We start from the raw sequence: 27,491 nt of genomic DNA, 5'->3' as shown, positions 1-27,491 counted from the left end.
ATCTGCAAGCCTAAATTAAGATTACCAGCAGAAGTTATAAAGTTCCAAAGCCTGTCTAAAGAAAAACCTACAAATCTCTAGAAGCCCATCTCAAGAGAAGTAGCTTAGGCTTTAAAAAAAAGCCTGCAGCAGGCCGTTTTTCACTGTGGGCTTCTCTAGAGGAGGCAACGTAATAGCACAGCAAGGGCCACAATTTGGAAGTCTTCCCACAAAGTAGTGCCTGTGGCGTTTGCCCATTCCTTGTGATTATGTTTGTACAGGGGGATGGAAATGGTTAATGTAGATTGACCAATGAGAAAGCTCAGAGGCGGAGCCTACCTGGTTTTGAGGCTCAGCCCAGGGGTTTAACCATGGAGAGATAGAGGAGTGAGACAGAGGCAGTAAAAGTCGAACATAGTGGTTGTGACAGTTAAGAGTGAGAGACAGGGATAGAACTGAGAGAGAAGAGTGTGACAGTGTGAGATAGTGCCACATCTAGTTAAGGGCGCACATTTGAGAAACCGTTCTGAACATATTTAAAACTTGTTTGTTCTTCAGTAAACTTTAATCTTTGTTGTTGACTTTACAACCTGACTGAGACTCAGTATTTCACCTGAAGAAACTTGGTTGGTGGCAGCGGAAGAATAAAGCAGTGGTGTACAGGTCAATAGTCCGTGAAACGACCAGGGGCTCTGTACGAACGCCACAGTGCCAATCAGATGTTTTGGACTACACATCCTATCAGCCCCAGTCAGCATGGTCAATAGTCAGAGATGATGGGAGTTGTAGTCCAAAACATCTAGAGAGCTTCAAGCTGGATGGTCTACAAATTTCAGTTCATGAACGAACAAAAGCTCCAAAAGTTGCATCTCCTTTTTACTGTAGTTTGTATTTTTTATTGTGCATACGTGTGTGCATATATGAAAAGAAAAAGGATTGTGTGTGTGTGTGCGCGCGCACACACACACACACACAGACAATAATGATGTGCTGCCTTCTTCCACGAAAGCAGAGGTGACCACTGACCCCTTCATCAGCCCTTCCTGAACCCAGAGGTATCTATCTATCTAAAATTATTTATCATAAAATATTTCCAATTTATCTATTTTATTTATTTCATAAAATTTATAAACCATTTGATTCTCCCTCAAAGCAGTTTATCAAAAAGGTAAAACAATAAAACCAAGGAAAGATGTTTGCTGTTAAACTAACAAGTTTGCTTAACGGCTTCAGACAGATATACACACAACAACAATTGACTTAATATTTCTGTTTTGCTCTGTTTACCATTCATCACCATTTGTACACAAAGCAGCATGAATAAAAGATAAATATAGAGATTGTGTGTGTGTGTCTCACATCACAAGGGACAAAGGTGTAAAACTGCCAGAAGACCCAGGCTATGGGCTGATTGTAAAGTAGGGATGAAGAAGAACCCGGTGCTCTCCTGCTGTAAATCAAACACAACTCCCATCATTCACGCATTCATTCATTCATACTGAACTCCCATAATCCCTGAGTACTGGTTTTGCTGGCTGGGTCTGATGCGAGCTGCAGCCTAACAATATCCTGAGGACCACAGATTCCCCATCCCTGACCAGATGGGAAAAGTCTTCCTCCTTTCTCCTTCCATCGTAGAAAGAAATTCTTTCATCAGAAGAAGATGCTTCTGTTAGAGGAAGGGAACCTATCCTACATATATAGGCCCCATACTACTAATGAATAGCATAGAGCCAGTGTGGTGTAGTGGTTAAGAGCAGTGGACTCGTAATCTGGGGAACCGGGTTCGCGTTTCCGCTCCTCCACATGCAGCTGCTGGGTGACCTTGGGCCAGTCACACTTCTCTGAAGTCTCTCAGCCCCACTCACCTCACAGAGTGTTTGTTGTGGGGGAGGAAGGGAAAGGAGAATGTTAGCCACTTTGAGACTCCTTCGGGTAGTGATAAAGCGGGATATCAAATCCAAACTCCTCTTCTTCACCACGTTAAATACTTCCGTTTGTCCCTGGGATTCTCTAGCTGAAGGAAGGAAATATGGCCATATATTCTATTTTGTGCGGTTAGATCTACCGTTGTATATTCCTTACACATTAGTAACAGCATTTAGCCATGATTTCTCAACTCCCGTTCCCTAAGCAGACTTTTGTTCTTGAATTCCCATGGAAGGCAACACGCTGCAGTCGGTGACAGTTAGCGACAACCCCGGACTGCAGCTTCCTTGCCCTTGCTCAGCTGTGCATCCTGCAGGCGTTAATGGGTTTTATTTCCACTCACTCTGATCTTGGGCCACACAAAGAGTCTTGCTACTGGCAGCGCTGAATAGAGGATCAACCTCTATGTGGATGAAAATCATACCCCCCCTTTTTTTTTTGCACTAGATAAAGAAAGATTTCAGAGGTAGACATGAAAGTAATGAGCTACAGTGGGGCACAAAGTTTTGCTCCTAAGCAAGGCAGTGCTCCAAATGCTCACTAATAACTCTAGTCATCACTCCCTCTGGACCTTATACTCCTGTGCCTAGTACTGCGCATTCTGACTGGCAGCAGCTTTCCAGGGCTTCAGGCACAGGTCTTCTCCTTCCCTTCCTACAGGATTTGTCCAACTGGGGATGCTAAGGTAGGGACTGAACCTGGGAGTATCTGGGAAACACACTATGACCCTTCCCCATACTAATGATCCAGGAAACCAAAATGTTTGTTTACAAAGCTACTGTACTACCAACCTTACTGTATGCTTGTGAAACATGGACCACTTATAAACGCCATCTCCAATTCCTCGAAAGATTCCATCAATGGTCTCCGAAAAATTTTACACATCACTTGGGAAGACAGGCGAACTAGTACCAGTGTACTGAAAGAAGCAAAGATCACCAGTGTCAAAGCGATGATTCTTCAACATCAACTTCGTTGGACTGGTCACGTTGCGTGGATGCCTGATTATCATCTTCCAAAGCAGCTACTCTATTCCTAACTTAAAAATAGAAAGCGTAATGCTAGTGGTCAACAAAAGAGATTTCAAGACTGTCTCAAGGCAAATCTAAAAAAAAAGTATAAACACCAACAATTGGGAAACACTTGCCTGCGAGCGCTCCAATTGGAGAACAGCCTTTACCAAAGGTGTCATGGGTTTTGAAGAGGCTTGAACTCAGGATGCAAGGGAGAAACGTGCTAAGAGGAAGGCATGCTTGGCAAACCCTTACCATGATGAACTCCCACCCGGAAACCAATGTCCCCACTGTGGAAGGATGTGTGGATCCAGAATTGGCCTCCACAGTCACTTACGGACTCATTGTTAAAACTGTGTTTATGGAAGACAATCTTACTCGCCTGTGAGTGATCGCCAAAGAAGAAGAAGAAGAAGAAGACGCCAGATGAACCCCGAACAGACAAATACTCAGCAGGAAAATGGCTTTGCTATATTTTCACAGGCAGGTTTGGAGGTTTTCTGCATGAGAAAACAATTGCAAGGATTACATGCAGAGAAGCATGAGCTTCCCCCTTGCACGCACACACATATTAAGAAGCTTTTGTGTATCTCTTGAGTGAGTAGCGGCAGACAATGGACCGGATTTCCCTCAATATCCTTATCAACTATGTATCTTCACTTCCTTTGTATTGAATGATGACACCCTATTGAGCAACTCACTCTTTGGGAGAAGTTAAAGCACAGTAATAAACATACTTCTCTCTCCCAGCCAGGGACCCACTTGGCATCATGCCTTTGTCTTGGTTTCAAGTTGTTGGGGGGGCGGGGGGGGACAGTTTATTTATTATCTGGCCAGACACACTCTGCAGAAGTTTGAGAATCCTACAATTATAAAAAATTCAAAGCAAAGGATGCTGCATGCCAGACAGGTATTAAAGACGCACACAAAAATATCATGGAAGCAGTGCTCCTGCAGCCAGAGTATAGAGAGATCTGAGCTATATAATAATTTATTTTCTTTTGCGAGTACCTACACCGGTTACTGAAGGGACGCGGGTGGCGCTGTGGTCTAAACCACAGGGCTTGCCGATCAAAAGGCTGGCGGTTTGAATCCACACGACGGGGTGAGCTCCCGTTGCTCGGTCCCTGCTCCTGCCAACCTAGCAGTTCGAAAGCACGTCAAAGTGCAAGTAGATAAATAGGTACCACTCTGGCGGGAAGGTAAATGGTGTTTCCGTGCGCTGCTCTGGTTTCGCCAGAAGCGGATTAGACATGCTGGCCACATGACCCAGAAGCTATCTGCGGACAAACACCACCTCCCTCGGCCAGTAAAGCGAGATGAACGCCACAACCCCAGAGTCATCCGCGACTGGACCTAACAGTCAGGGGTCCCTTTACCCTTTACCTTTACACTGATTACTGGCTATTGCATTTCCATGGGATGATAAATATCCTAGCAACACAGAAGCAATCTGGAACCTAGCAACACCATCCCAAACATTACTCAGAATTAGGTCCCACTGAATACAAAGAGACTTGTTCCCATGTAAATATGCTGAGAACTGCAGCCTAAGTACATTCTCATATGTGATACACTAACAGCACAATCTTATGCACTGGGCTATTGGCTTGTTGTTTTTATTTTTATTATGTATTTCGTAGTTTTATATATTGATTTTATTCTGTGAACCACTCTGAGGACCCCCCCCCCCCCAGGTATAGGGTGGTATATAAATTCAATAAATAATAATAGAAATAATGTCTACTCAGAAGTAAATCCTCCTGACTTCAGTGGTATTCTCAGATAAATATACATAGGACTGCAATCTACGAAGCACATTTAAGCCACTTTCATTAATTTAGCGTCACAAATGAATGCTGTATATACAGGAGGAAATTTAGAAGAAAAACTGAATATAAATTCCAACGAACAGCCCATTTAAAACATTGCTGATTTAAACCTCAGGTGTGAAACAGATCCTAAGTTGTTCCATGCAAGCACAAAAGACCTGAAATCTCTTCAGAACTACACAGCAACATTTTCAAAAGCATTAAACACTAATTGTTGTCCATCTGTTCCAAGCTGGTGGACAGCTCCTGCATTCTAGTTCTTCACTTTGGAAGACGAACTGCACTACTTTTATCAGAAATTATATTAGGAATATGCTCATATGTATTAGGGAATGTTCAAGAAGGAACTGAAGCATGTTGTTTGGACTGGAATGTAATTAGTCAAAGGCTCTCTGGCATGAAAACTCTGTCCACAAATCTCGGGTGTGTGTTGTTATTCAGCAGCAAACTAGCTGTGGCATTAGTCGCTATATATAAAATCACCATGTATAGTTTAGCAGTAACAGGCAGGCATGCCACAAATGCTCAGGTGACCCTATGCAACTTTGCACAGAAGTTAAGTCCCACTGTGCACAGGATTGCAGATGGTTTAATTTATTTCACAAATCACGATTCCACCCTTCAATAACAGGTAGCAAGAGCAGCTAACAATAATGAATTAAAAAAACCCATTCTAATAAAATCATAAAGCAACAACAACAACAAAAGCATTGTAAAAACAGAAGGTACAATTGAGGCCTAAATCATGGGTAGGCAAACTAAGGCCCAATCGCCTTCTAAATCTGGCCCGCGGATGGTCCGGGAATCAGCGTGTTTTTACATGAGCAGAATGTGTCCTTTTATTGAAAATGCATCTCTGGGTTATTTGTGGGGCATAGGAATTTGTTCATTTCCCCCCCTTCAAAATATAGCCCGGCCCCCCACACGGTCTGAGGGACAGTGGACCGGCCCCCTGCTGAAAAAGTTTGCTGACCCCTGGCCTAAACAATCAAGTTGTGGGAGTTCAAAAGGAAAACAGAAAGAGCTTGTTGAAAAGGTGAAGGCACCAGGTGAGCTTCTCTGGGGAGTGTTTTCCAAAGACACAATGCCACAAATAAGAAGGCCCTCTTCCCAGGATGTCCCCGATACATGTCAGACAGTGGGGGGCACCAGTGGCGACAGGTAATCCTTCTACAAGCCAATTCCTTCCCAAGTTAGTCCACTGCCATGCCATGCAACACTTGGGACTGAGGTTGTGGAACCCCTTCCTCTTGGTTGCCACTCAATGGCAGTGGCTGGTACTGCAATATACCCCAACCCACCAGCCATCACTAGTGTATCACACAGCTGGCTAAGCAGAGATATGAAATCAGAACCTGCAAGGTTTTCAGAAGGTAATACTTGGATGCCTGTACAGAGATACATTTTTTCCCTGTGGCAAAATTCCTGAGAGTGCAACTTACTTGTTCCTGCTCCTATTGCTCTAGCCTTGATCAGCACTTTGACAACGGTAAGAAGAAAATTGGGGAGGGGGGATGAAAACCTTTGCAAGGGCAAGCGTCTATGAAGGTGCAGTTATTCTCCGTAGCCTAATAAAATCAAAATGTGAAGTGAAATGGACTAGCGAAGATCAAGAGCAGCTTCTGGTCTAGTTAATTTCACTCTGAATGAAAACTAGGCAATTTTTTCTTGTATATCCACACATTAAAAATGTCAAATGACATTTCTAATGTAAGTCTTGTGTTTTGGAGGGGACTGTGTTATTCACCTTTGACATTATCCATGGCAGACACATCAAAATGTAGTAGATATTTTGCAAAATGTGTATTGCAGCAGAGATTTATTCCTGCTTTTTTGTAGGGTATCTGACTGACTGGGAAAAGGGCAAAAATGGGTTGGGCTGCAGCAGGAGATACCACAACACCTCCAAGTTTCTAAGAAGCAAGTATATGCAGACACTCAAGTAGAGGTTGAAGAGCTGGCATTTGTTCTATTAGTTCAATGCAGCTGAATTCAGGGGAGACAGACGTGGTTTTCTATTGTGGTAAGATGTGCCCTTTAAAACAATGGACATCTGCCAGCCCCTACTGAATTATACTGAAAATATCAGACTTGCTTCAGGTGCAGAATGCTCAATGAATTATTTGGTCGACATTTTTAAAGACCTCATTGGCACTTCCTGGACTAATCGAAGTCCAGCTATCCTTTAGTTTTCACACCACCAAATTTTGCAATAGAGTTATCAAGCTAAAAACGTGCAAAAAAAACAGCAGATAAAATGTACATTTGTTAATAAATTTTAATAATAATTTTTATTATTTATACCCCACCCATATGGCTGGGTTGCCAGTAGTTAATATGCACACTCAAATGCCTATTTTACGATAAAATGGATACAAAAGTCTATATTCTAGGATAAGATGCATCAGACAAAATGCACATTTTAGGGTAACACGTACATTGGGGTAAAATAATACACATTCCTGGGTCATTTAAAAGTTAATCTACAGACTGACGCGAAAACAAGAGTTAAGAATGAAAAAAACTGCAAGACCGGGTATAAGCCAATCCATACACCCTTAGCTCCAGGGCATGAATATAAAAACTCACGTGTTAATAGACAAAGCTGTAGTTACATTAAATGTGTGTTCTAGGGCATTCTCCATGTGGTCTCTTTCTTGTTCATTATTTCTAACTGTGCAAATGTTTATATAATCAATCTTGTCTGCACATGCGTACAAACACTCACTGACACACCTCACTCCACTCTGTGATCGCCTCTACTCAAAATAGTACCTATTTTAATGAGATTTCCCACCCCATTACAATAGCATTTTCTGCACTTGCCCCAGGAATCATCATCGGTGTGAGTGGCTTTTCAAGCTTCATCCACTTATTGATCATTTGGCTGAAAAAAATTCAAACAGCTGTTCAGGCTCAGTGTGCTTCCGCAATTCTTTTCAGCGACCAAGTAATTTTTTAAAATAGTATATTTATTAGTCCCTTTGCAGAATCCCCCAACATTGCATGAGACTTGACAAAGCCATTATGAAGTCTAACCAAAGGCTCTCTCTGCTAGTCTGCAGCATGAGCTCAATTTAAAATAATTCAGAAACGGATTCTGCAAGAACCCTCTTTTGTTAACATCGTTTCTCTGCATTTGGGAGAAGCTGACGAACCAACTTCATTAGACTGAGCAAAAAAGCAATTTTGAAAAGGTAACGGAAAGACAGTGCATGGAAATAAAGAATATAGAAACAAAAGATGTCCTTCTCACAGGAATTAACTTGAAACACAGAGGTAATGATTTCCTACTGGAGATCTAACTTTCCCTTGTCTTAATAGGCTTCCGAAAGAAGACACATGACCGTGTCCACTGCAAATTGTCTTGGTGATCTAGAGTAACCAGAGCTTACGGGTCAAGGAAGACATGCTCTATTCAAAATAGGAAATACCCTGCCTCAAGTATTATGGATTAGAAATTTTTAAATTTTGTTTAGCTCACTATTTGACACAAGCTTCAGCTCAGTTCCATGCTGGACTCCATACTCATAGTGAACATATTTCAGTACAACCTGAACACCAGCCCTAGCCTAGTTCTGGTTGGGTTTCATCTCAACACAATACAGTAACTGCACAGTAACAGGAAGGAATAGGAAGAACAAGCATGGATAGATCAGAGAACAATGTTGGTATGAAGTCTTGGAAGCCTCTGACCCAGGCATCCCCAATCTGTGGCACTCCAGATGTTTTGGCCTACAGTTCCCATGATCCCTAGCTACCAGGACCAGTGGCCAGGGATGATGGGAATTGTAGTCCCAAAACATCTGGAGGGCCAAAGGTTGGGGGTGCCTGCTCTAACCAATGGACAACTATTTAGACACCCCCTGTAAGACTCTGGGAGGGTCAAACTAGCGACTCTGGTAGTGGAGCCCTGGTGCCTTGCTACCAGAGGACCTTCCAGTAGCACACAAGGGGGAACGCCAGATTGACTCCGCTGGTGTGCCATGCAGCCCCTGCAGCCCCCCCATCCAACTCACCCTCCCAGCTGACGCTGCTGCCAGGAGGCTATTGCTATGACTGCCTCATTGGGTGAGCCCTTTTCTGTTTTAACTGTCTCTACTTTCTTTCTGACAACTCTGTTTAATCCCTAGCAAGCTGGCTACTGTCTACTGCACTGTCAAAGAAACCACCTCCCTGAATTACTCTTTGCTGTTTCCTCCATGGCCATTCTGCTGCCTCTGAAATAGCTCTCCACCTTCTCTCCACTCAAAACTTGGGTTTGTACGTTTCTGCTTCAGCACCTTTCTCTTCCTACCCATTAAACAGCTCACTTGATGTTTCCCATAAGAGAGAGTTCCTCCTCTCCCCTGCCCATCATCTCTGTTGGGGTACAAGGCCTGGTCCCCTTCTAGTCCCTCCCTCTCATTTTCTCTTCCTGCTGTCAGACTTTATTCTGTATGATCTGCAAGGCAAGAGTGATGCTTCTAATGCTTATGCTAACCTGTAAGTACGTACAATTCGGAAGATTTTTTTAATGTCTGGGGAAGTTTTTGAAAACCACAGAGTTTTGATGAAATGCCTTGTAATGAAAGGTGTTGTTTTCTTCTGTTTAATAGTTTGAAGACCTCTTTAATCATTGATAAGCCACTTTTTGAGGTCTGACAGAAAAGAAGTACAGTGGAATCTTGATTCTCAAACCTAATCCATTCCTGAAGTCCATTTGACTCCCAAAATCGTTCGAAAACCAAGGCGCGGCTTCCGATTGGCTGCAAGAGCTTCCTGCACTAAAGCAGAAGCTGCGTTGGACATTCAGCTTCCAAAAAACGTTAAAAAACCGGAAAACATACTTCCGGGGTTTTGGTGTTTGGGAGCCGATTTCTTCATCAACTAAGCCGTTTGAGAACCAAGGTTCCACTGTATATAAATTCTTTAGGCATAAATAGATTCATATCTGTTGTTAGGCCAGCTCTAAGACTGGAGCATGTTCTTCAGCTTTCAAGCCTTGACTTGAGAATCACAGAATGGCTGAGTTGGAAAGGGACCACAAGGGTCATCTATTATAACCCCCTGCAATACAGGATTTTTTTGGCCCAACGTGGGTCTCAAATTCACGATACTGAGATCAAGAGTCTCATACTCTACCAACTGAGATATCATTCTACAAATCAATAGGGTTCACAGAAGTTTTGAATATGCCTCCTTAAATATCAACAATTCATTGCAGGTTGTACTACTATAGACTGTCTGGAAACCTTGCCAGAAACTGCAGAAATACTGTCCTGCCTCCCAGCTGCCACCTTTGAAACTACCACCACAACCACCCAGCTTGGAAAACCAACATTCACTCCCTGCAAAGAGGGAAAATATGGAATACTTTCCTGTAGAAAGCCAGCTCTCCAGGGAGACATAAGTTTTGTCTCTCTCCAATATACTGGTTTTCTGCACTCAAGCTTTGCTTTGCTTTTTGCATGAGGAGAAGAATTCAAAAACATGATTTTGCAGAATGTTACCTTGGTCCTTAGACCTGGATTTAAAGCCTGGCTTAAGCAGAAGTTAGCCTCGTCTTATGCAAAGGCAGTATTGCAGCACATTCCTACAAATGTACTCCTAAGTAAACCCCGATGTTTTCACAGGGGTTTACTCTAGGAAAGTATCTGTAATATTGCAGCCCTACTGACTCACTTCACAAGATAGCTTTGAGCACGACTGAAGTGAGCATTGCACGGATTTCACACCAAGAGTGCTATAGAACAACTAAGTATGCAGCGTTTCAATACACGGAAGAGAGACTGTGTGTGTATGCCCATACATGTGCATGATGTATCAATTTGGAAAATGGTCCGTTTAATATTTTGAAATAAATAAAACACAAGTGATTTAGTTACAATGGTTTGATTGCTCACAATCAGTGGTATTCTTAATGAAGACCTGGAACAGTTTAGCACTGGTGAAAGCACTGTAAACCCATAATTGATTAGTAGTTCCCTTCTCCCCACCCCCAGTCCCAGAAACAGAGTTCTTCAGGCAATAAGTAAGGTAAGTTCAGCTTTGATACTGGGCACCAAGAGGAATGCTGTCATCATGTTATTTGAAAGGCAACACCAGAGGAAAAGCTGTACTGTTAACTATGTCAAGAAGCTCACAAACACAACAGAAAACCCATCTCAGTGGAAGGCTCAATTACGTATGTTTTAATTAGCTATGAATCTCGCCAAGCATCATCAGTGTCATCTTTTAACCTGCAGGCACACATTATTTGACTTCCTGCTACCGGCTGCTAGTAAAACATTAGGCAGAGTGCACAGTACATCTAGAAGTAACTACTGATCACTGATTTCTGCTGATGGCATGCTTTTGAGATGCTGAAGGTGTTTTTTGGCACAGCCGCCAAACATTTCAGTAGTAGCTCTCGCTGTATATTTACCGTATTTTTTGCTCTATAAGACGCACCAGACCATAAGACGCACCTAGTTTTTGGAGAAGGAAAACAAGAAAAAAAATATTCTGAATCTCAGAAGCCAGAACAGCAAGAGGGATCGCTGCGCAGCGAAAGCAACTATCCCTCTTGCTGTTCTGGCTTCTGGGATAGCTGTGCAGCCTGCATTCACTCCATAAGACACACACACATTTCCCCTTACTTTTTAGGAGGGAAAAAGTGAGTCTTATAGAGCAAAAAATACAGTAATTAATGCGTGCAAGCTAATATTTGAGGAATATGCACAGCTGGAATGGTTTTGTAGGCCTGAACAGTCAAAAATTTACTAGCACTTACTAGAACACAGGACACCTTAGGAAGCTTAAAAGCAAGAATGCAAAATTGGCATTCCAGGTTTTTTGAGCGTGGGGAGGAAAGAGATCCTAATATTAGTAGTAATAATAATAATAGCAGCAGCAGCAATGTTAGAAAGTAACCAATACAAATAGAGGCACGAGAATTAAATGTAGTGTTGTCAACCAACAGCCTCTAGTGTGTGTGTGAGAGAGAGAATTCAGTAGGATGAGTATCCTTTTCTGTTCACGATAAAAATTAATGTCCTATATAGTTGGTGCATAATGTTTAATTATATAGCACAGCAAGGCGGAGGCACTCAATTGACACAGATCAGAAAAGATCTAATTCCAGGTGCAACTGGAATTTAATAAGGAGTAAAGGATCTGTTGCTTCATAAACACTACTTTATTGAAGTAACTGGATTCTCTTTCCTTTGACCCATGTATAAGTTTTTGTGGCTGCTATCCGTTTCTCCATTGGTTGGTTGAGTGGCTCTTTCCTTATACATCTTTTAATACAAGCATCAGAACTCTCCCATGAATGTGAAAACTACACCATGAAAACACACCAGTTCCCAGGGTAGCGTAGCCATTCATATTTAAGAAGGAAACAACCTACTACTAACGCCGCAGTCGTCCACAGCAGATAGGCAACACACGAACTCCAATGGAAGGTTAGTCAACTTTTGCAGCATGCAAATGTTTTCACTCGATCAATAATCCACATTCACCGTTGTAGGCAAGCTTAGGCCATTGTGAGCATCTCTGCTGCAAGCACACCAGTCCTTCCATTTATGAAACCCATGCTGGGAAACATTATTGGCAAGGCAGGCATACCTACAGACAGGAGGACTGATCAATGTGTTTCGCTAGCATTATCTTTAGCAGGGACATGCTCCCCTCTCTTTGGAAGCCTGCTTCAGAGAATTTGCAGAGCAGAAGATCTATCAGCACCACCAAGGAAGGCAAGGCTGACCCATTTCTTTCAGTTTGCCAAAGGATTCTTGCTCTTGGTACAGGATGAAGCAGCCCATCTACAATGACACAGCAAGGATGTAGCAGCAAAAAAACCCAAAATCGTGCAGGCTTTCCTCCTCTCCCTTTGATATCTATTCAGCACATTCTAGGCCCCTGTTCCCTATATGCCAGAGGAGACACTTCAGCAAGGGATATGCTGTTAAAGCAAACTTTTGAGCCAGCAGTTTTTCCTCCGTTGTCGTTGCAGTTCGTAAAGCGCCCCACCCCTCACCGCGCCCTCCACACTGGACCCAGAACAACGCTGTTGAAAAAGAACCACAATCCTCTTCAGAGAAGGGTCCCACCCTTAACAAGTGGCTCTTTCAGACTTCTTAATCTTGCCTTGCCCTTAAACCACATTAGGACCGCCCTTGTCTGCGCCGAATAACTCATTGTTTTCGATTTGGGGAAGGAAGGAAAGAAAAGAAAAGCATCAAACCGGGTGGGGAATGACAAGAGCACTTCCAAAACCTAAGTTTTTAAAAAATGCATAACAACGCATACATTTAGGCTTAAAATCCAAGGCACCATTTCTGCACGGAGAGACGTAGAGTTCCTTTTTTTTTTTTACTCCCCTTCCTCCCCCATCCACGATCATTTGCTTCCTATACCCAGATTGCTCTCCCCCACCCGCTCGACCCTCCCAGTTTCTCAAAGGCGGCTTTCCCCACCCCCACCCAACCCCTCCTGTGCGCGCTCGGCGATTTCCGCCTCGGCAAAGGGGGAAGGACGCAGAGTTGGTGGGGGAACCTACCTTTTTGTCTTCCTTCTCACCGCTATGCCTCTTCTCCGGCTGCTGCTGCGCGCTGTCACCGGCGCTTTCCCCTGCCTGCCCATCCTGCTGCTGCTGCTGCTGACAGCCTCCAGACCCCTGCGCGGCGTGGGGGATGGGCTCCGGGCACGGAGAAACTCCCCGAACATCCATCTCCATCTTCCTAGCCGCCGGATTTGCAAACAAAAGCAGCCAAGGAGAAAGAGACTTTCCGCCACCCCGGCGCCTCTCTCCCTCTCCAATCTCTCTCTCTTAGGATTTGATTCCCCTTCCCGGGTTATTGCGCGTGCATTTATTTGGCTTGAAGAATAGGAAGCCGAGGGGCACACTCACATGGTTCCTCTCCTGCACCGATCCGGCGCCTGCGATCTCATGCACAAACACAGACTTGAGATCCTCCAGACTTTTGCAGCCAACGTGTGCGCCTCGCTGTCTTGCCGGCGGCGGGTACGGTGGCCTCCAGCCGCCCCTTAGCAGCGAAAACGCCCGCGAAGCGCGCGCGGTCCCCTGCCAGACCCAACTCCCACCGTCCTCCTCCTCCCTCGGCGAGGATTAGAGACTTGGTGGTGGTGCTACTACCGCCAGCCGGGGCTTCCAGGCCCGGGCAAGTCTTTTGCATGGGGTTCTCTGATTGAATTTACCCCTTCCTCCTCCTCCTCTCTGTTTCTCTCTCTTTTTGGAGAGGCGGTTAGGGGAGCCTCTGAACGGAGAAGTTCGAGGCGGCGTGAGGGAAGGAGAGAAGCCGCCGAGGGGCTTGGGAAAAGGGGAACTCGGGGGTATCCTGAGGAGAATGTCGAGGAAAAGTTAAAACGCCTCTCGCGCGCGCAAACGCACCGCGCGCGCCCCGCCCTGTCGCCACAAGGACCCCAGGCAGGCGCGCGTAAAGGAAGCCGCTGGTTTCAGTCCCGAGTGGTGGGGAAGAGGCTGGTTTATGAAGGAGACAGCGGCCCCCCCTCGCTCCCCCCACCTCTTCCAAGCCTCTGTGTCTCCTTGATGCTAATCTCCGCGCTGTGCCCGCGCACGCGCTCCTTTCTCCGTGTATCTATACATATATGCGCAACTGGAGCTCCCTCTCCAGACGGCCAGCGCAGCGCATGAGGAACTGGAGTAAAGGGCGGGCGTGGAGGAGGGGGGAGCGCGCGCGCGGGTGAGAGAGAGAGAAAGAGAGAGAGAGACGCGCCCCTCCCCGCGCACGCGCGGCTTGATGAGCTCTGGTGATTGATTCTTCAGATTAATAGTTGCTGTTTCTGAAAGGAAGGGCGAGCCCAAGCTCAGGGGTTTCTTTGGAATGCCAGCTGTGAAAATGTGGAGTCATCAGGATGGGCGCCTCTGGGCATGTGCAGAGGGCCTCTCCTCCTCCTGGGACTCTGTCCCCAGAGAGTTGCTCCGAGGTGGTCTCATACCTACACGTTAAAACCTTCCATTTTACAAGTGTACCCAAAAAAAAAAAAAAAAAGGGAAAGAAGCTTGTAAGGTAAAATGGGATGCGGGTGGCACTGTGGTCTAAACCGCTGAGCCTCTTGGGCTTGCTGGTCAGAAGGTTGGCGGTTCAAATCCCCGCGATGGAGTGAGCTCCCGTTGCTGTGTCCCAGCTCCTGCCAACCCAGCAGTTCGAAAGCACACTGACGCAAGCAGATAAATAGGCACCGCTGCGGCAGGAAGGTAAACAGCGTTTCCGTGCGCTCTGGCTTCCGTCCCATTGCGCCAGAAGCGGTTTAGTCATGCTGACCACATGACCAGGAAAGCTGTCTGTGGACAAACGCCCGCTCCCTCAGCCTGAAAAACGAAATGAGTGCCACACCAAATCATCGCCTTTGACTGGACTTAACTGTCCAGGGGTCCTTTACCTTTACCTTTTTACCTATGTTAGAAAAGAGTGAGGAGGGAGAACAGTAATTGTTTTTAATTTGGATGGGCAGTTGTGCCTGGAACAAACCATCATCGATACCACAGCGTGGATAGCTTCATTGGTGCTGATAATGCCAAGGTTGCAGGTTCAATCCCCATATGGGACAGCTGCATTGCAGGGGTTGGACTTGATGACGCTCAAGGTCCCTTCCAACTCTGCAATTCGACAACACATTAACTCTGACAATACGTCACCGCGGACAAATTTTACAGTCCAGTTGGGGAGGGATGACATTGACACAGGAGGATGCTTGGATAGGAACTGAGCAGGGTGCTCCAATGGAGATTTGGCCTCTGGGTTTTTCAGCAACTTGAAAAGTATCCGTGTGTATGATGTTCCCAACAAGCCAATAAATAGTGTAAAAGTGTTCTCTTGAATGAAAGCCAAGCTTTGATCTGATCATTCTTAAATCAGGACTCTTTTATCAGGTGACTAGGCTGCGTTTCTAAATATAAATTTCCAAATATAAGCTAACATTGCCTTAAAGAGCTGCCATTGCAGCTTTGGATGTTACCTGGAAACATATGCCGACAAATTTTAGCATACATCTTTTTAAAAACTCCACAGTATGCATGGTTCTAAGGAGAAAATGTCTCATTCCATGTAGCTGGAGAATATTTTCCCAGTTCATGGAAACTCACACGCAACCCTGCTTGCATCAGCTGATGCCCTGACCCAAGGATATTCTGAGAAAATGCTCTTTGTGTAGCATGACATGGAGCCCTATGGAACTTTGCCTCTAGATCCAGAATGGCTAAAATGGTTTGTTAGCTTGCATCTACACTGGCAGATATTGCAACTGAAATAGAAAGGAAGACAGCCAGGGATGAAACATTAGCAGTGCCCCCCTCCTCTACCAAAGATCCATCATAACCCACCCACCCCCCTCAAAAAGGCAAGCTGCATTTAAAAGAGAAACCATTCACCTTCTAAGAGCCCATCAAAATGCCTGTAATTCTACTTTTCCCCCTATAATTTTTATTAAATTTTCTGTTTTACATTTTAGAATATTCATTTAAACAACTTTAAAAATATCAAGTGACTTCCCTTCTTCTCTTTCCATGGTTAATTTTACATATCATAAATCCCCACATATTTTACAGAAACTATACTGTCAGGGAACTGCCATCGGAAGGAAGGGAGGTGAAAGGGCTCACACAGGTTGGGAGAGACTCAGCAGCTGAAGAGGGAACCAGTAGGGGGAGAGGAGCTGAGCTGAGGGAAAGTGAGCTGGAGGGATGGCTCAGAGACACTTCCAGCGAAAACAGTGGGGAGGTTTCAGGACCTCCTGTAGGGACACCCACTCCTCGCCGGAAACTGTCACGCAGAGAGTCCAGAAGACGTGTTTCCGTTAAGGAGCTTTTATGTTGGAAGCGATTCCGAAAGCAACCACTGTCGGAATCTGCTAGTGACTAGAGGAGCCATGTCTGAGGGGCTCCGTCACAGACAGAGGTTTGTGGACTTGAACAAACTCTGAGGGGATACGATTTTACGCACAAGCAGCTCATCATCCCATCACATATACCATTCAGTATTCCATTATTGAAGCCATCAAAACTTATTTACACTGTTGAATTTATCTTAATGCTGTCTACGTTTTCAAATAAACACAGTTTCCCTCCATATATTCAGTAAACATTTTCCAATCTTCTTTAAACATAGGTTCTTCTTGTTCTCTTATTCTATATGTTAGGTCCGCAAGCTGCACATATTCCAACAGTTTAAGTTGCCATTCTTCTTTAGTTGGGATTTCGCTTGATTTCCATTTTTGGGCTAACAAAACTCGAGCCGCAGTAGTGGCATACATAAATGACCTTTTTTGACACTTGGGAATTTCCATCTGAATTATCCCCAACAAAAAGGACTCAGGGTTTGTTTGTTTTTCGGAAAAGTACTTTTAAACATTTTTTCCAATTCATTATGGATTATTTCCCAATACTCTTTTACCCTTTTACAGGTCCACCACATTTGATAAAATGTACTCCCAGTCTCATTGCATCTCCGACACTTATCTGATTCAGTCTTATACATCTTTGCAAGTCTACTCGGACTTAGATACCATCTGCAAATCATTGTCAGGTAGTTAAAATGCCTGTACTTCAAGGCTTCCTCATTCTGCTTCAGCAAAATATTGAAGGTCTTCCTAAGTGTGTGTATGTTCCATCAGCTTTGTACTTAAGCACAAGACACCGACTACAATGAGTCACATGCAGGCAGGCATTGGAGAGGTGGAGCACTCTGTCCCTCCTCTGGACCCAGAATACAAATACAGGGGGCTGTTGCAGAAATGATAGAGCTATACCTTCTGTGCTAGCCTCTAGCAGGTCAGTAATGTTTTTCTGGCTAGTAACTTTTGTGGGTTTATTAATATTTACAAGGCTGATTCAACACATAAAGGTAAAGGGACCCCTGACCATTAGGTCCAGTCATGACCGACTCTGAGGTTGCAGCGCTCATCTTGCTTTATTGGCCGAGGGAGCCAGCGTACAGCTTCCGGGTCATGTGGCCAGCATGACTAAGCCGCTTCTGCCGAACCAGAGCAGCGCATGGAAACGCCGTTTACCTTCCCACTGGAGCGGTACCTATTTATCTACTTTGACGTGCTTTCGAACTGCTAGGTTGGCAGGAGCAGGGACCAAGCAACGGGAGCTTACCTCGTCGAAGGGATTCGAACCACCGACCTTCTGATCGGCAAGTCCTAGGCTCTGTGGTTTAACCCACAGCGCCACCTGCGTCCCGATTCAACACATACATAATGTTTAAACCCTTTTTTTAAGGTGATGTTTTTTAAGATAATTTCTGACACTGCTGTCATGCCCTGAACAACAACAGTATGTTTTTTTCTATATCCCCATTTAAATTGTTGTTGTTAGGTTGTTGATACAACTATCCAGAGAATCCTCTTTTTTTTCATACAAGCATGATAATGTCAAGGTTGCAGGTTTGATCCCCATATGGGACAGCTGCATATTTCTGCATTGGAGAGGTTGGACTATTATTATTATTTATTCAACTTATGCACTGCCCTATACCCAGAGGTCTCAGGGTGGTTCACAACGAGACCACAAGATTAGATGCTCCTTAGGGTCCCTTTCAGCTCTGCAATTCTATGTAGAACATGAATTTGCCAGCCGCTTAACAGCTTTTGTTCTGTTCACAGTTTCTTCCATAGACTTGCATCAGAGGAGTTGTTTAATGTCTTACTGTAAATATTCGTTGTTGGGTGCACCCGGTTCTGCCACCCTGGACCTAAATTGTGCTAATATGTGCAGCCTCCCAAACATTAGCTGGGTGACAGATTGTGCAACTAATACCATTTTAAAGCTAATTAAAAGTGTTGTCTTCTTTGTTGCTTTATTGATTTACACAGCAACTTTTGCCATAGTTGCTAGCCACTTGTTTACAAAGTTAATAAAATGATAAATTACACCCAAGTCTCTCTGTAATGGGGGGGACAATGAAGAATTGGTGTCTTCTTGTTGTTAGAAAATAAAATCAGACCCAATTTCTCCAGCCCTTGAGGCTAAAATGAAAACCAGGAAAAGGGCTAAAATAAATATAAAGATCTTACCGTATGTGCGTGAACTTACTGGAATCAAGGTTTGGCAGAGTGCCAAGGCAAGCCCATTCCAAAAGCGTGTACCCACAAGGAAGGAGGAGTCCTCAGTTGATCCTGAAACATTTAACCCCAAATGTAAACAAGGATCTTCTGAAAAATCTGGGTGGTCCACACACAGTCAGATTCTAGGTCGTCGTCCCCCCCCCCCATGTTTATGTTTCAGAGGATAATGATATCTAATGCTAACTTGGAAAAGACTTCTGGTCTGCATTGTCTAATGGGTAGGCAAACTAAGAACCAGGGGCCAGATCTGGCACAGTCGCCTTCTAAATCTGGCCCAGGGATGGCCTGGGAATCAGTGTGTTTTTACATGAGTAGAATGTGTCCTTTTATGGAAGGTAAACGGCATTTCCATGCGCTGCTCTAGTTCACCAGAAGCGGCTTAGTCATGCTGGCCACATGACCAGGAAAAACTGTCTGCAGACGAATGCTGGCTCCCTCGGTCAGTAAAGCGAGATGAGTGCCGCAACCCCAGAGTCGTTCACGACTGGATTTAACAGTCAGGGGTCCTTTTACACCTTTTTATTTAAAATGCATCTCTGGGTTATTTGTGGGGCATAGGAATTTGTTCTTCTTCTTTCCAAAATATAGTCCAGCCGCCCACAAGGTCTGAGGGACAGTGGACCCGCCCCCTGCTGAAAAAGTTTGCTGACCCCTGGTCTAATGTTTACTGTACATTTCTTTAGCAAAGACCTTGACTTATAGCTAATACTGTCGGACTCGAGCTCCGAGGAACCCAGCAATTTGCCCATTGCCGCCCAGTGAACTGCATGGGTCACTGAGGGTGTTAGCCAAAGTTTCCTATGTCTTAGCCCAGTCATACCACACTGGTTCTTAACGCACAATGTGAAATGTCAAACAGAAAACATTTAGTGTTCCATGATCTATCCTCAGAATTTGTGGTGATAAATTTGGAGGAGCTATTTTTCAGCACTACAGCTTAGAGCCTGTTTTCCTTTTTTTCTTTTCCTATACTTTACATAAATATTCCATCACACTTTGCAATCCAACCTTTCAGAAGTGGGCGTAGAGCCGAAATGTGAGACTCATAGTCTTTTATCAGCTTGTAAAACATTGGCTGCCTTTGCAGCTCAAACATGGCAGGCAATTGGATGGAACCCTTGGCTGTGCCATTTCCAAAGAGAAAACTGTTGTGGACAACAACGACTGGCTTGTCACATGAACGGAGAAGTGGAAAAATGGGAGCACAAGCCAATTCAGCTCAATAGTCCGGTGTCAGCTGAACAGAACTGTGCAAGTCCATGACCTAAGAGAATCAGCTTGGAAGACTTCTCCCTGTCTTGGTCCAAGAGAATGAGACAACAGCTGCCTTTTATTGGAACAACATGTGTGGGTGAAAGAGCATGTAGGCATTCCATTTCAAGAGAGATCTTTGTACGTCTGCTGCTGCATTCAGATAGCAATTTATTCCTGACATTTCCTTACCTGTTAATTTCCGTGCTTTCGTTTGATCTTTCACACGATGCAAAATCCACATCTGGAAATCTGGCAGAATCTAGCTGGTGTACGCTAGGGGAAAATTCCATACAAACACATGTATATTATTAGAGAAATTTGCACTAAAATGCTTATGAATTTTCATGAGAACTTTTTTTTTTTTTTTTGCAAACTGACGTGAACTGAGCTTAAGACTGGGAAAATGAGAAATTTGGCAAAAATGGAATTGAGAGATTTGCCCACTGCTATTTTTCTAGAAAAAGAGGTGCAAGACCTCACCTTGTTATCTTAGAATGGCAATGGCGCCATTTTAAATGTCATTAGGACGATATTAGATATAACGTTCTACAATATAACCTTTAACATACATTTTCTCTTTGTTGGTGGCTCGCTGCTCTGCAGCGCCCTCTGGTGTCACATTTTAATAAGACATTATTAACGTTATAAATCACGAGTGTAGACCCGCCCCCATGTGAGTTCCAGCTGGGGGTGGAAGCCCTGGATTTGCCCATCCCTAGCTTTGTGCAAAAGCCAAATCCCTTCCAAAAGGAAGAGGGTTAAGGAACATCACACAAATTGGGCCCTTACTTGTGAGGCTGTGATGGACTATGCAATTACATAGGAATACCAAAATAAAAAATCAGAATTGTGGTGCTGCTAGCAGAATTCAACATTTGGAAAACTGGCTGGGTTGTTAAAAAAGCAAATTTGTAGTTCTCAGTGCTTTGAGGACATGCCTGAATCTTTGTGGGCAATATTTTGTAATGGCTTCAACTATGCAACTAAATGCTATTTTGTAAATGTCTGCTGAATCTCAGGCTCCAGAGAGAATACTAAAATAGATTTCTGGGTTTATTTGTTTTATTTATTTATAGCATTTGTACCCCGCTCTTCAGCCAAAAAGACTCCCAGAGCGATTTACATAAAACCAAGACCAGATACTCCGTACCCGCAGGCTTACAATCTTTGTTAAATAAAAATAAAAAAGGTTGCGTTCGGACTTCAGTGCCACGCAAACTCTCTGTAATTAACAATCCCAAATGTTATGGTGCATAACAGTGAGAACACGGGAGAGGGGATTAAACCTTACTTAAAATTGCTCAGTTTGAATAATTTTAAAACTTGGGATTTTATTTTGTTTTATTGGTGGAGGGGTGGGGGAATTGCACTGTAAAGTACACAAAACCTTTTCTTGGTCTTTAGAACGGAAGGCCTTCCTCACATCTTGCCAGGTATGTGGCAGAAGAGAGAGAGGCATCAAAAGACTGGCCAGTCTGCGAAGGGGTCCCAAATGACGCAGAGGCACTTTTCAGCCTCCCAGTTGGTGCCTGAGTCTCTATGCCAAGATTGACAGTTTTGATAGACAGTAAAACCAAGTCTCTGGTGCATCGTTGGCAGCAAGGGCAGCTTCTGAGAGCTGACTCTACATGGCTGATAGAGGGAAGCATTTTGTATCCACGCGAGAGAAATACCATCTACAAAGCCGCCCTTGATCTGGCTACAAATGCTCTGCCTTTCTGGTTATATTTGTTCGTTCATTTTGATTTCTGTACTGCCCTTTTATCATCCTGGGGGCAGGAGGGGGGAGGCAGACGTTAAACTAAGGTTACCTGATTTTTTTCAGTGACTCCAGGGACACTTTTGAACTTCAACTGATTTTGTATGGGGACTGATTTGTAAATCCAGGGACTGTCCCCGGGAAACGGGGACATCTGGTAACCTTATATTAAACCCAGACACTTCTCCATTAACACCATGAAAAAACAGTGTAGCAAATTCAAAATAAGATTAAAATAAAACCAAACTGTACAACCGGCAGGCATTCTTCTGTTACATTGGTTGTATTCGATGGGGCTGTCTAAACATAGACTATGAAACCTTCTTCAGAGTTTGCATTGTGTCGCAGGGTGTAGGAGCCACAATGGGCATTTGAATCGCTTTGACCTTTTACCACCCTCAAACAGTTTAAATCAAAGACTTCCTCGTGTTGATTCAAACTCCTTGGGGCCTCTGTCAGCTGGCACTCCCAGCTCTTGCAGTCTGGGATGTGCAGGGCTGCTTCCTCAAGCACAAGTCGGCCTTATCGATAATTCCCTCTGTACTATACATTTCAAAGCAGATGACACAGATGTACATCGAGTCGTTTCCCCATCCATCGATCTTGGCTCCTCTGAGGGGCTTTCTTGCAAGCCCGCAAAACATCCAGCAGCCCAGAGGAGACTGTCATGCTTGAGCTTTTACATACAGGCCTTCCGAGATTTGCCTTTGAGGAATGCCTTTGTCTACATTTCCAGACTGCTAACCTGACAGAAATAGCCTGCAGAACAACCCAACCCTACCAGGGACAGGGGGAAAGACCACCACACTCCTTTACGCAATTCTCACAGGGGGCAAAGACTTCGGATTTCTTTTGATGTGAACGACACCAGCGGATTTAATTCATGTTCAAATTTGTTTTGTTTTTTGAATAGTACATCTGTGAAGCCTCTGCTCGTTTTTGGTTTTTTTAAGGGCTGGGATCTAAGGCATTTAGCATTTGTATTGTGTTTAGCAGAATAACTCAAGGCCCTATCCATATATAAGGCAAGACAGTTAAATCAGCGCTGGTCATTGTGGGGCAACGAAGGGATGGAACCCACAAGTTTATACCCCCCCCCTCTCCTTTTGAGCCAACTCTTAGCCCCCTTGCAGAATGCAATGATTTCTACGCTGCCTTTTAGGGCAAAGCCTTCAGAAAAGGTAGCTTACATAAAAACCAGCCAGTGTGGTGTAGTGGTTAAGAGCGGTAGTCTCGTAATCTGGGGAACCGGGTTCGCGTCTCCGCTCCTCCACATGCAGCAGCTGGGTGACCTTGGGCCAGTCACCCTTCTCTGAAGTCTCTCAGCCCCACTCACCTCACAGAGTGTTTGTTGTGGGGGAGGAAGGGAAAGGAGAATGTTAGCCGCTTTGAGACTCCTTAAAGGGAGTGAAAGGCGGGATATCAAATCCAAATCCAAATCCAAACAACCATCGAATATTGCATCATGTTGCAATAAAACCAATCATTCCAAAACAGCAGTTGAAAACAATCCACAGGCTAGAACATAGGAAGATCTTAATGAGTCTGAATACAAATTACAGTATTTAGAAGGTACTTCATTTGTAGAACTGAAACATTAGGGTAACTTCAGTACTTACAGATATTAAACTATCACTTAGGTGACATACAAGCATGGCAATAGCCTGGGATGGTGGATGTTGAAGCTCAGTAACATCTGGAGGGCCAAAGGTTCCCCACATCTGATACTGAGATTTATTTTTTAAAATATAACAAGTTGTGTTGATTTTTCAGAATACAGGATACACAAAAGGAAAGTCGCTACAGATACAACAAAATTACTCATGGAACAAATTTTCAGTCTACTGGGTCTTACCAAAGGCAAGCTTGTGAATCTGGTGGCTGCCATTCATCAGTTCATTCATTTGAAAATTTTATAAAGGGCTCCCCAATCTCAATGAAACCATCCACATCTGATACAGAGAGATGTTGAAACTAAAAACAAATTGCTGAGACAGAGGAAGCATATATTTGAGTACATTCTGCACGTGGTGAGCATCTGTGAGAGTTATCTTTAGCAGAGTTTTAGTTCCTTTCAATTATCATTGGAGCATGTTGTACTGTTGTTAATGGCCTTAAGGTGTAGGTAGGAACTTTCCCTTCTCTTTGTATTCAGCTGTTTTGCATTTAGATTTCTGTAAAAAGTGGCTTTTTTATCCTATATATTAAATACTGGAACAAAAGCTCATGTCTAGCAGAAGGCAAGAGTTTACCATAGCAACGTATTCATTATTCCAAATGACAACGCACATAGGGTATGAGTTCTTTACAATATTAAAATGGATTTTGGATAGTGTACCTTTATAAATCCTGCTTAATTATAAGCAAGTTGATTTATCAGTTAAACAGGGATAGGAAAATGGAGAGGTATTCATGCAACTTAATTGAAAAATACTCAACTGCCCTGATGTTCTGAAGACGCTTCAAGCATTTTTGAAGGCTTTGGCTTTTTTGAAGGAATAGTTGAATCACATTTGGCACCTTCCATTTCAGATGCCTGCATTAATTTGTACCAAATATATTCTCATTAAATGACTATTTTTATGCTGAAGTAACTTTTTAAAAAAACAGCACTTCATAGAATGCTGAAGTAACTATGAAGTTGGTGTGTATGTGGTGAGTAGTTTTGAAAAACTTTCCTCCCTTCACTTCTGAGTTATGTTTAATAAAAATATGGCATACTGTCTTGGGTATTCTAATCTTTTTCGTCACTTACACTGGAGGAATAGGAATAACACCTCTCTTCCATCAACAAACATAGAACATAATCCACAAGGACAGCCATCGGCAACCTTTTCTGGGCCAGTAGGCATGTTTTGAATTTTGAAGAAAGTGCCATGAAGCCAGTCACAAAATGGCTGCCGTGGGGCATGGCGTAACACAAAAAGACTGTCACATCTAAACCAGCAGAATATGCAGGACACAAAATGGTGCCCGCGTGCTCTCCCACCAACCACCCAATCAACAGGTGTGTGGGGTTTTTTAAGGCACTCACATCAGCCACTGCTGTGCTCACTCACAGACAGAAGCTCTTTGCACTCCTCCCTTGTTTAGAATAGATGGGAGGGAGGGTGTCCACTTCAGTGGGGCTTATGGTATGGAGTGGTAGCCTAATATAGTTTGGTAAACAATAGCCAGTGGATGTGTGGGGAAAGGATCTGAAGCGTGACCCCTTGCTCCCAAATTACAGATTGGCTGGATGTGTGGAGAGCAAGCAAGGACAGGGATTCTGGTAATCATGCATCACGCCGGGACCCTTTGTGATCCAGCATCAAATGATGTACTCACAAATGATATCTGAACCTGCTCTAAGGGATAGATAGCCTAAGGGATGATTTGCTGATAATGGGATGTCTCATGGCGACTCCCAATACAAAGAGCTTCAGCTGTCTGAGCTCTCTTCAAAAAGCCAACATGGCACCCGTTTGATTTTCAGCAGGAAGTGTCAGAAACGCTTTCCTGTAGTAGATTATACACTAGTCGCAATCCATTCCCTCAGCAAGTCTACCATCTGCTCTACATATTGCCCACATTAGATGCCTCTGCCAAGAGCAGTTTAATGAATACAGAACCATACACTACCTAAGACAGCATTAGAAGCTCTTCTCTGTGCAGGAAAAAAAAGGTGAAGAAAAGCAATAAGGACCAACAGCAGATGAGTTCAACGTCTGCTGTTGTGCACAGTCTCCTCTGAAGCCTCAGTGTGTCATCTGTAAAGCAAGGCCCACAGGGATCTATCCTATGGGACAGCAGTCAATATAAACACAAGGAACAATGGATACAGTTTGCACACTGAAAGTCCACACATAAATCTATTGGGCAACATGGGGAGCCTGTGGTCTTCCAGGTACTATTGGACTACAACTCCCATTATATTTCCCCATTGGGCGTGTTGGCTGGGACTGATGGGCATTGGAGTCCAACAAGATCGGGAGGGTCATTGCGTCCCAACCTCTGCTGTTAGGAGACCTAAAGTTCCATCCATTCACCCAGTCCAGTCCTGAGATTTGTCTCCTACAGTAGCAAGCCAGATGCCTTTGAGAATCTGACAAGCATCCTGGTCTTTTCATCTCTGACTGTTCCCTCTTCTGCAAATACCTGGATTGAAGAGTGAGCATTTTATAGCAGTCTGTGTTGGGGGGGGGAGGGTGTCTGTATGCAGTAGCCAAAGTGTCGGGACTAGATGAGAAAAATACCAGTTTGAATCCCTGTGCAGGCATGGAGTTGTTGGTTTGCCCTGGGAAAAGTCACTATGCCTCATCTTAAAGTTCCCATTTTTTGAGAGTGAAAGAGTGCTCCTTGGAGGATGAGTAGGAGGCAAACATATCAGTAACACATGCAAATCATTATCATCATCATCATCATCATCATCATCATCTCTTTCTCAGCCACTCTGAGTGGCTCCCAACAAAATATTAAAAACAAGATAAAACATCAGACATTAAAAACTCCCCTAAGGTTGCCTTCAGGTGTCTTCTAAAAGTCTACCTCTACTTTTCAATCTAGAATATAGATGTTTATTTAAAGCTATCATAATCTGGGGCTAGATTATTCTCTGAGCTGAACCATAATGAGTGATTTATCTTCTATCTTGTATTTATAAGATTTATCTTATATGCCTTCTATTACCTATCTGAACATAAACACGCTCTTTACATATTTTTCATTAAACGTATTGCTCATTCAGGGCAGTTTCTTCCAGCATTTGTTCAATTTATTTCCCCTTTTAGATTTGCCCCGTAACATCTCATTGTCATTTCTCCTTAGGCAAAAGGATATGTGCATGGTAAAGAGGTGATGCATGCAGTTAGTTAGGGAGTACCTAATTTAACTAGGCTGCTGGAGCTAAGTAAGTTCACTAAGAAATCAGCCCCATTCAGTTCAATGTGGCTTCTGCCCTAGTAAGCTGGTTTAAGATTGCATCCTCAGTGTTTCCTAGGCACTTCTAGATTTTATCCCAAGACATAACAATAAAGGCACCATTTCTCCTTCTGGTCTTGTAACATCCCATCATTAAATGATAACCCATAGAGAGCAATGATAGATAAGTACATAGATAGATGATAGAGATAGATAGATAGATAGATAGATAGATAGATAGACAGACAGACAGACAGACAGACAGACAGATGATAGATAGATGATAGATACATGATAAATACATAGATTTTTTTAAGGACATAAAACTGGCATAAAATGAGAAAATAGAGAGACACACAGCAGGTGTACCATGATGCTGGGAACAAAATAGATGGGGTGTCAAATGTACATCATATTGACCCAAATATAGGCTGCACATCCAAAAAAAATTGGCTTACAATAAATTTAAGTGCAACCTATATTTGAGGGCAACCTGTATTCAGATCAGTGCAATTTAACTTGCCTTTTTCTCTCTCTCTTAAATTAAAGTCAATAGGGAGAGTGATCAGGCCAGCATACAGCGAGGGGCTTAAATCAACCACCCTTTCCCTAAGTGGTCCCAACAAAAATACTTTCTGTCTGAGTTGCTGTTTGCCCTGGGAAGGAAGATGCTGGCGGGCTTTGTATTTCTTAATGGAAAATGTTTGTAGTCCTTACTGCGCAGGTGGGGAGATTAAAATGTGCATGCAGATT

The 27,491-nt window shown here is 43.7% G+C and overlaps 1 protein-coding gene and 1 long non-coding RNA gene across 5 annotated transcripts in view; both read right to left on the bottom strand.

The window, feature by feature from the left end:
* RBMS3 (RNA binding motif single stranded interacting protein 3) overlaps positions 1–14,352 on the bottom strand; it is a gene marked incomplete at its 3' end in the record, with an annotated part of 764,091 nt that extends 749,739 nt beyond the window's left edge. The window contains exon 1 of one of the 4 annotated variants that reach the window (XM_080974855.1): positions 13,278–14,352. In XM_080974855.1, the coding sequence (XP_080830981.1) occupies positions 13,278–13,454 (177 nt within the window). In that variant the 5' untranslated portion in view covers positions 13,455–14,352. The remainder of the gene's footprint in view (positions 1–13,277) is intronic. The other 3 variants (XM_080974854.1, XM_080974853.1, XM_080974852.1) reach the window with 3 other exon arrangements.
* Positions 14,353–16,730: 2,378 nt separating this feature from the next.
* LOC308459575 lies at positions 16,731–26,232 on the bottom strand. The gene is made up of 3 exons (XR_013978175.1): positions 23,695–26,232; positions 20,270–20,353; positions 16,731–18,877 (listed from the first exon to the last, which is right to left on the bottom strand). It is a non-coding gene; the product is annotated as an uncharacterized lncRNA (long non-coding RNA).
* Between the last annotated feature and the right edge of the window lie 1,259 nt (positions 26,233–27,491).

Source organism: Podarcis pityusensis (genome assembly GCF_964106645.2).
Source record: "Podarcis pityusensis genome assembly, chromosome: 12".
Lineage (NCBI taxonomy): Eukaryota > Metazoa > Chordata > Lepidosauria > Squamata > Lacertidae > Podarcis > Podarcis pityusensis.
The sequence above is the reverse complement of the archived record's forward strand: the minus strand, read 5'-3'. Positions and strand labels throughout refer to the sequence as shown.